General features: G+C 33.9%; 1 protein-coding gene across 1 annotated transcript; it reads right to left on the bottom strand.

The window, feature by feature from the left end:
* Positions 1-4,935: 4,935 nt before the first annotated feature.
* Positions 4,936-8,996, bottom strand: LOTGIDRAFT_238128 (hypothetical protein). Its single transcript, XM_009049235.1, has 6 exons — positions 8,970-8,996; positions 8,256-8,408; positions 7,681-7,809; positions 7,297-7,432; positions 6,526-6,618; positions 4,936-5,537 (listed from the first exon to the last, which is right to left on the bottom strand). Exons 2-6 carry the CDS (start codon positions 8,376-8,378, stop codon positions 5,308-5,310), a joined length of 711 nt encoding a protein of 236 aa, XP_009047483.1. The 5' UTR covers positions 8,379-8,408; positions 8,970-8,996; the 3' UTR covers positions 4,936-5,307.
* Positions 8,997-10,804: the final 1,808 nt, after the last annotated feature.

The raw sequence follows: 10,804 nt of genomic DNA, 5'->3' as shown, positions 1-10,804 counted from the left end.
AATGTTTAATGGTAATAGAAATTGTATGTGTCAAACGGGAATAAGTCTGAAAAGCGATATGGACACACCATGTCATCGATAATCAATCAGAGACTCATTACCTAACTATTGTGTTGATGTCAGTCTTTAATTAGTTTTATTAATTACCGCTTGTCATTACATGTACGTTAGTTAATTAGTCATTTTGTATCTCTGTCATTATTTCACCTGATGACGACGATGTAAATTTTAGAAACGTTGCGTACAATAAAACACAGGAGTAGCATTACGCCCTGCTGTTCTGCTCCTATTTGAAGCTATGGGATACACTTTGCAAGAACAGCGATAGCTTTTTTCGGTTTCTGTCTTTCAAGCGCTAGACTGTCACTAACGGGACAAACCAGAGAGAAACAAATCGACATTTAGGTTCAGTAGATGGTAATGAATACATGAATGTATAGCAGGAAATTTGGAGATGGATTCCATTTCACCGAACGTGTGCCACCTCAACTCTGTGACCAAAAATCAATATCAAAATCTAACTGACACACACAAAATATATTTGAAGATAAACGTAAAAATAATCAAACATCAAGTATGTGAACTCTATAGATGAAATAGAATGGTAGTTTATATATGATACAGGAGTGATAATAATCCATATTAAAATTAATAATCGTATGATTTATTACACCTACTTCAGACGAGTATAATTGTTAATTACAAATCAGAAGAAGATTGGAACATCCTTGACGGTAACAAAATACTTGGGTATAGAATAAAAATCAAAAAGTTTTGTTACTGAGAATCTTAATGGTACCTACCTGCAATATCTTTCTCTCTTAGGTTTCCTCAAAATCAAAATATAACTGACACACACAAAATATATTTGAAGATAAACGTAAAAATAATAACATCAAGTATGTGAACTCTATAGATGAAATAGAATGGTAGTTTATATATGATACAGGAGTGATAATAATCCATATTAAAATTAATAATCGTATGATTTATCACACCTACTTCAGACTAGTTAACTTAGTGTCGTTGAATGGATTATCTCCCTTCCAGACACCTCTTCAATAGATAAAACCAGATTTAGTTACAGTAATTGCAATTTTGAGGTGATCCGCGTGTTTGGTCTTGGTAACTTATACCTTTAAAGTTGTTTACCTCCTGTCAGCGATAGTTTAAACTCTGTAATTATGAACTGTGGAGCTCGTTGAGTTTCTCTTTATTCTGAATGGTCTGTAACGTCTTCAATAGAATATCGGTATGCAAATTACACAAGATCATCAGAGCACCTGATTATAACATGATATAATCGCAAATTCTTGAAATATTAGTTGAAATCAAAAACCAAATTTCTTTTAGTGGAGCAAATTAAGTGAGTTACAATGCGCTATCTCTCGGCATCTCTTTCAGAGAGTCCACATAGCTAATAATGTTTATTTCATATTTCTATTCTCAATGTCAAATAATTGCTAAAACATCCCCAATTATTCTGTTTATTATGCTCGATATGAGAAAGAATGAAATGAGTCAAGCAACAAGGGACCATTAACAAAAAGGGGATATTTTTCCGGACAAAAGACGATTATGATTTATAACTTTGGACAGATTAGACGAAAATTTATAGATGAAAACAGAACAGTAAGGGGACAAGAAAAACATCGAATGAAAGCTTCAGGTACAAGATTTAGTCTTAATTTCCTTGGTTGATTAGCCGCCTATTCCGACTGACTGACTCCGGACAGTGAAATATGTGAACGTCATGAAATTAGGTCGGTAACAAGCTAGAGCCGTCATAAAGCATCACAATCTCCTGGTCATATGATGTGAGTAGCAGCGTGATGAATCCTATTATAAATTAGAGTTGAGGGGCTAATACCGTAATGCCAAGGTGACAAGTCCAGGTGGACAATCTGTTGACACCCAAGGTAACTGTGCGTTTGGGTTGTCAACTTTAATCCTAATGTGTAATCCATAATTTTCAATAATATGTGAAGGATAATTTTCTAACCTGGAGAAATTACCTTTTAATGACGCTGATAACAAGTAGAAACATCATATATAGATACAGCTTTATAGAACAACAATTACTGGTTCAAGTTTTATGTTGTTCTATAAAACTGTGTCTATATATCGTACTCACAATTACTAAATACCATTTAAAGAATTTAAGTAGAAACATCGATAAAAACCAGTTTAAAGGGTAAATGTCAGTGAATAATTGTTTTACCAACTGATTGAGGTAAATTTCTTTATCGGTATCACTTTTGAAATATGAAGGCAATAATTACCCAGGACACTGATAATGATTAACGAACTTGAAACTAAAAACAATAAATTTGACTAAACAAATGAGACTAAGGTTCATAACAATCATATATATATATATATATATTTTATTTGAAATAAGACAACAACGAAGTCAAGGGGTGACGCTATGGTTAAATATGAGCCGAAATAAATCAAAATTTCAATCAAGCACAACGTTTCAACAATTTACAGTGTAGCAAAGTCAAAATGGCGTTCCATTGGATAAATATTTGTAAACCGTTCTGGATCCAAAGGAATAAACGCTTGGAAAACACAACGTTTCAACAATTTACAGTTAATAAACCATTCTGAAACAAGATACTAAACTGTGTAAGAATTACCACTAAATTGTTGACATTAGTAACCAATAAATCAGCGTTTTTCTCCTCAATAAATAGAAAATTACCCCGATACATGGTTTATACCAATACTCGATGAAAACATCAACCAAATCGGACGATTTAAAGTCGATAATTAGAGACCCTGTCATTCAGACTGGTTAGAAATGGTTATTTATGGACAACTGTTAACAACATAATTGCAGAATTACTAAAACAGTTTATAGACTTAATTACGTTTAAGAATAGTATTTTGCAGGGTATTGCTGTCAAACAGATAATGCTTATCCAGAGATTGGCCTCTTTTTTATGAATGTTTATTCCCATTCAAAATTTTTCTTTAAGGAATTAGGGTGTCTATAAACCCAAGACTTTACCGCACTAAGGCTGAACTGAGTTGTAAAGAGAATGAAGAACTAAGGCACATACTTGACACAACTGACCAATGAAATGTCATCTCACACAGAGAATGAAACACCCATTAAGAACATCTCAAAAAGTGCTTCTCAACCTTAAGAACCACCTCTACTTTTCTCAGCCATTTTACCCCTTCATAAAAAGCCAAATTACCGAAAAACGTAGAACTGAAACATGCTTGTAAGACTTTGTTTCTAAGTTAAATTTGAAATTTTTAAAGGACATAGTCCATGGATTACAATTCACGCAACGTAAAGGTCAACCCTCTAAAAAATAATTCATCCCCAATTCCCCCAACCTGAGCATTTCGAATTCACTCCTGGGGTGCACCTGTACCACGGTTGAGAAACACTGGCCTTCGATGTTTGTTCTACACTCAAAGAAAATTGTCACCAAAACCCAGACCAGTTTCGTCTTTTAAAGTAATACAAAGTAAATATATAATGAATCGAGATAAACAGATATTTCCTTCTTTTGTTAAATATATCATATACAGGAGCGTCTAAATCAGTGACATGGAACACAGATCAGACAATAGACGTTAATATCAGAACAAGATCGCCTAAAAGATAGACACGTACTTGTAAATAGTAGAATAATAGTATACAAGGTTATAATTATAAAGGAATAGTTAAAGTTGTAGGTTTGGGTGATATAGAAGCATGAACCGAATCTGTTATATCGATATTATAATCTAGATTGATGGTTGATAACATACAGAGTGTAATAACTGTTTCCTTGTGACTGTAAACTCTATACAAATCAACTAACCCTAACCCTAACCCTAACCCTAACCCTAACCCGAACCCTAACCCTAACCCTAACCCTAACCTTTGTAAAATGGTCAATGTTATACAAAGTATCCTTTAATAATTATAATCAAGCTAAAACTACACTATAATTAAGGTGTAAAAATACACTTTTCTTGAGAACGTACGTTCTATAAAATTTAAAACCGCTGTAATCAACTTAAATTAAAAGAAAATTTAAAATCAATTTTAGTGATTGACAAATTAGATGATGAAGTTTTTGTGAAAAACACCTCTGGTTTCACTGGCCATTTGTAAGAGAATGTAAAATTCATGTCGTATTTACCAGCTCTTACGCCGACTGAGGAATGATATATTGATTGCACTTTTGATAAGACAGTAAGTATGTGCCAAGCTTTCATTCGGCATATACTGGAAAGTTTTCAACTAGATTTCTGGAAAAAGTTATAGAAGGTTGAAGCGGATGTTGATAAAATGTGGTGGTCAACCTTCAGATTGGCTGCCAAAGATCTTCATGGTCATGATATATCGAATTTATATCCGAAAACTAAGCATTGGCCAGGCTTTCATGTGACATATTGGAAAGTTTTCAGCGATATTTTTTTAAAAAAATTGTGATTTAACATGGAAACAGATGGCAAATGAATTACTGGAGTTGGTCCTGTCTATGTGCAAAGGGAGGCAACTATTGTCTCTGTTCCTAAATTTCTGAAGTTTTTGATTTCTAATTAAAGATAGCATGGTATGGGAGGTAACTCACCTAATGACGGATAAGACCATATTTGATTAATAATTACTAATAATAATTTCTGCATTGAATCATTAAGAATCAACAAAGAAGATCATTATATGTACATATATACACGTTTTTTTTTCATTATCTTTTAAAGAAAAATGTAACAAACTTGCTCAAACCCAAAACAACAATAGGTCATTAATGACAAGACCGCATGCTTTGTCGCGTCTTTCTGGAATGTATCAGGATTTGAATTATATTTGTGTTGCAACGTGCTGAGTTGTTAAAGGAGAGTGTTATACCATAACATTTTCTTTGTGTTTTGTTATATCTCAAGGTACCACATTCAGAATGATACACAAATAAAAATATATTCCAATTTAAAGTTTTATTTGAAAAATATATCAATTTTATTGGTTGACAATCCAAATTCAAAATGAATTGTTTAATGAAGTTTCTATGACATCACTTCCAGCTCCACGTTTTCTGTTGATCATGAAGTATATTGACAGTGAAAACCTATAAAACCCATTGTGAAAACTGGAATCTTCATTGAACCGACTGCATGAGATGAGAACCCTGTCGTTACTCAGAGTTTCACACTGTGCAATCTTCAAACAACTGACCCATTTCAGCCTGCGTCCCTACTGAAATACATATATAGTGCTCGATCAGCTGGTAAACAAATATTATCTATATATTATCTATATCCTTAAAATTACAAAAATATAAACAAAATATTCATTTATTTTTTTCCGTTTTCAGGAAGCCGTGGAACCGACGATTCCGACACCAAAACTTTAAAAACGAATCTCCAGGCTTCTACATTATCCAATAAGGCCGGTACGGTATCTTTCCTCAGCTGCTTCCAATCTCCATGCTTCTCCAATTGATCAAATAATGGCATCAACCGCCCTCTAAATTCTTCCACGCCGAATTCGTAGAATTTTGGAATGGTAAAAGCTATGATTCCACCTGAAAGTATTTGAGATATAAAAAGTGTGCTCTCACAAGATCTTATGATTATTTTAAGCTGTACAGGTTTTCCTTTTTACTTTCTGCAGTCACTATTTCAAGCGATCAACTAGTGAATTAAATTGAGGTTTAAGTCCTACCCTTCTGTACATGAATATGATAATGAAGACCGACAACGCCACACAGTATGCAATGAGGGAATTCTTCCAAAACAGCAACAGAAGCCTACTTGTTTTCGATTTGCAGTTGAGAGATCTTCCAAGTACACATCCATACAAGAGAATCTGTCATCAGTCTGTTGTCCCGCCCTTTGATCGCATTTTTTACGGACTGAGAAAAGAATTTAAAATATTTGATCTATTCAACCTCAAAAATTAAAAACCGATATAAAATACAGATCTCACACAATCTACTCTGCCTTTGCCAAAGTTTTCTATTGTAGGACCGAAGGTTATACATGCTTTGACAGTTAGTTCAGTAAATATCGGTGCACCAGGTACAATGCAATCTAGATAAGTAATACAGTTTTACAGCTGTCTAAATAACAGAACAAACCAATTTAACATTTGTAACTTTGTATTCAATCTAGTTTTGCGGGTGGAATATAGCTTTTGGTACGTTTTGAACATTCTAGTTGGATATAACCGTGTACAGACAGAATTCCACCAAAATCCACTACAGTCCATTAAATCAACAGTAAATACTGTACAAATCAAGCGTATTTCTGGTCAAAATTTAGCAATAACATCAAACAATTCCGTAGTTAACTACACCACGTTTCTACAATTTACATATTTGGTTTCTTGTGTCGTAAATTTTTTTTATGCAACATTTATATTTTAAACATCTATACGAAAATAACAAACTTTGCCGCAATATCTTTGACTACCTGGGGTCCACAACTCGGTGCTTCAGTATCTCCCAATCTGCGGTTTGTCTGCAATCTTCCTTATATATGACTAGGATGTAAATAACAAATTTCAAATACCTATTTTGACAATTCTGAGGATTTCGAAAATTCCATTTGTGGGAATATAACCTTCGGAGAGTCCACCACAGATAACAACACAATCATAGGAATCTGAAAAAAGGATGAGGATTGATATAGCCATCTTTCTTTTTAAGATTTCATTGGAAAAGAATTCAGTTCGAGGAGAATATGGCTGGTAGTCTTAAGAGGCAAGCACCTGTTTCTAAATCGTTATTAGGGCTATATTTTGTTGGAAAAAGGGAACACTTGAATTTGTCAGAAAATAATTCTAAACCTTTGTTTTCTTCTGAACCAACATAGAGCGCCTCTACTATTTTTAGCCAGGGCTTGCCGACTGAATGGATAGATATATAGAAGGCTAAAATTTTTATTTTTATTTTGGGGAAGGATATGTATGCCTAATCGGGACCTTTCATTCCAGTAGTAGTGAATTCGTCCGGACCACTGTCAATGTATATAGTAGTTGATTATTGAACACCTTGTGATATAGTTATATTGGCTATAGGTGTTTCGTGTTAAAAGTAATTCTAAAGTTACTATAAAGCAAAAAAAAACAGGGGCAATAACCCCTGAACCCTAATATAAAGTCGTACCTTACTTTGTTACTATTGTTCTCTCCTGAACGCCGTTCAGTCACTACGGACCTACAAAAGATTAGACAGACAAAAATGTGGCAAAAATAAGACATCTGTCAAAATGCCTACCTGCACAATAATCTCGTTTAATTAAGGAACGATTTGAAGAAAGTATAATGAAAGTAGAACATACCCGTTACGATGGACATTTTACGACCATCAACGTATTCATTGAAATAATTTTGATACAGATTCCGACTTAAGGCAACCTTCATCATTTCTTTACTGGGGTCGATGGCGTCTATTTTTTTGAATCCAAGTTTTATCAACTGAAATAATATAATATGGTTGATAAATAAAATATTAAAGATGGGTTCCCTTATTTTCATTGATGAAAATGAAAATGCTAATACTTATATGAATAGGAAGTAGAGGTGTTCTAATGACACATGTCCATAATTAATGGTGGCAATGGTGTATGATGTTTAATTGCAGTAATGGAATTGATCGAATTTTTTAGGGGCAATCCATCCTGTAGCGAGGACTCTATAAAAAGAAAGCGTATCTGAAAACGTACTTCGTTAGCGACGGCCCCAGTTCCAGCTGCAATATCCATGACCTGGACAAATTCTCTATTATCAATATAATATCCTGCTATAGCGTCAGCTACAACCTTAGGTCCGATATAACATGACGTCACCATTTGCTGAAATATTGGACAATCATTGTATTACCATGTGGAGTATGTAGATATTCTCTAATCGAAATGTATGTGTTTAACATGCCGATGGATAATGATGGGAACACTCTAATCCATTGAGTTAAGTAGTACTACAATGTCATGGAATAGAACAAATTGAAAGTAAACCAAATACAAAACATTGGTAGCAGCTATTGAACTTTACACATTAGGAGGTATATCAATCATGAGTGAATAAGTATTTCATAATTAAAAACACATCACATTTCACACATTACGTTGGTATTTTTATTGATGTTTTATATAGGTTGTGTTTTTAATGCAATGACTATCGTCTTTCAAAGCTTGTGAGTCAATTATTGTGCTGGTCCACTCCATACACATTTCGAACGCCATCATTTATCAAATACAATCTGAACTGTATGAAAATTGATATTTAAACTGTTATGTACCTTATCATATCGGCCGGAGGCTGCCCAATCATCCATCCTTTTCAACAATTCATCTTTAGACAACTTCTTCCTCTCCGCAAACTCTGCGTCAATGTGGAAGTTTTCTTGTCCATGTCCTGACATTGTGGTATTCTGTATGTCCCCTGAAAATATCTTTGTAGCTTTTATATAATGCATTCTAATGGCTTCGTGTCGGAAACATCAAAGCTTTCAGATAATCGTTAACACTCAGTCAACTCAGCAGTTGATATTATTGCAGTGATAAGATTAACCATTCAGATGTCCGGAATAAAGTCAGACGCACCACTTAACGTTTGAATTTCAAACCAGGGAATAATTCATTGATACAACAATGGAACATCCCCAAGAATGTAACTCAACCGTTAGGTGTTTCTATAAACAGACAATAGTACAACAGCAGACCACTCTCTAGAGTATAACCCAGAGTTAGTTGTTGTCTGTTGTTTCTATCAAGTGACAATAGTACAACAGTGGACCACTCTCAAGAATATAACCCAGAGTTAAGTGATGTCTGGTGTTTTTTTAAACAATGGCTTTTCAATATTTACCATCATCTGGTATTAGACTCAAGAAAAACAGTGCTTACTCCAACTTAACAGACAACTGATTTTACTTCTTCAGAACGCCACAATATCTTATCGTCCAGTACAACACAAGAAAGGAGATAAAATAATAAAATAGTACCCAACTCACCTAGCCGACACAGTGGATGCTTTCGATTTACACTGGGAATAATTTAATGAAGCTGTTGAATTTTACATTCAGTTATTTTATTAATAACAATCCAGGATGAACTTTTATACACCCACATGAAATTGTGGAGTTGTCTTGCTTAACACGTTTCTGTCGTCTTACCAATCCGTCTACATGAACCAGATAATGTAGACGTAAATCAAAAAGAAAACACATTCTTTCAAGGATCATTTTTGTTTATAGGGAAAGACAAGGTAACATATTCTTGGCAAATAAATAGTAATTGTAGTTCAAAGTTCACATATTCTTCCAAACATGCTCCATTTTGTTATTTGAGTTCAAGACTTTTCATATTGACCTTTTTTCAAAATAGATGTATTTTCGTTCCAATTATTTGACACAGGTTACCTCCCTTGTGATGTGAGTTTGTCCAGTGACTTTGAAGCTAATTCATGCTAATTATCCCTGTAATAAAGGCTACAATTACTGGACCTGATGGTCTTACACCTTTTATATCTTCTATTTAATATGTATTATGTTATATCCTTGACCAATCTAAAACAGTTTTTGTACATTTGTAATATTTCTGAAGATTATTTAAATATATTCAAGATCAACCCCCCCCCCCCTCCCCCCTCCCCCTCCCCCCTCGAAAATTTTGAACCATGGCTTTAAAATTTTCATCCTTTTTCAGTGTTCTTTGCTTTTGAAACATAATTTTAACTTATGTCTGTGCCGATCGTATGTTACTTTGTCGGACAAGTTGTGTAATGTCGTCTGACATCTCGCCATGTTTTGACAGTCAGTTGGTCAGGTGTACATTATTCTTGGTGTATTCGATTGGTCGGTCATTGAGAATAGAGCTCCACTCAGTATTGGTCTGACATAATTTCTCTTTTGGATGAGTTCAAATTATTGAACTGTATGGAAATGGGAGTATTTTGTTTTAATGCTGTGATTTAATTCTAGTGCTATAGAAATGGTGTAGACTTTAAATCTAATGCCCTTAACTACCATCACTTTTTAAAGATGGGTTTCCTTATGTCTTAGTGTCAAATTAAGCAAACAAATTCTTATGAATTATCATTTTTCAGATAATCATATCATTATGATCTTATTGCATAAAATTAAGAGTTTTAACCAATCATAAATGTCCATGTATGTACAATCTAGACAAACAGAAAGACTTTTTGACCTTTCTTGATCGGTCACTCGTTGGAATTATGATGGTAATTCTCTTCTAATTTAGCTAATTATGAATTAATTATGGACATGTGAGACTAACTGGTATTTTTCCAAGTCATTAGAACACCTCTACTTTCTATTCATATAAGTATTAGCATTTTCGTAAATAAAAATAAGGGAACCCATCTTTAATGTCGTTATTATTATCATTCACAATTCTTGTAATGTCATGGCGAGAAAGGCCACCCATGATGATAATCTATTATTTCCAGGTCAAAAACCTGAAGAGATGAGTTGTTTTCACGTAAATTTAAGCTTAAATAAAGCGGATGTAATACTATAGCTTTTTTAAAACAGGAATTATAACCAAACCCCCTTTTCCTGGTGTTCCTAAACAATATGTGCGTTTCTACAGTCCATCCGATGACCTCTGCTTTATCCAATCAAATTCTCCAGAAATTTTGTGACGCGAACAAAAGGCGTAATCCAAAAGGACTATTTATCAAGTCTACTGAAATTGAAAGTAGAACACGCCTTTTCATTTGATGTTCAAATTGTCCCAGTTAAATTTGATTGGTTAAAGTAGAGGTCATTAGGTTAGGTCAAAAGGTTATTGGGATGAATGTTCAAGAGGATCGTCTTTAGACGCT

The sequence above is a fragment of the Lottia gigantea genome (assembly GCF_000327385.1).
Source record: "Lottia gigantea unplaced genomic scaffold LOTGIsca_132, whole genome shotgun sequence".
Taxonomy (NCBI): domain Eukaryota; kingdom Metazoa; phylum Mollusca; class Gastropoda; family Lottiidae; genus Lottia; species Lottia gigantea.
This window is presented reverse-complemented; position numbering and strand designations above follow the sequence as displayed.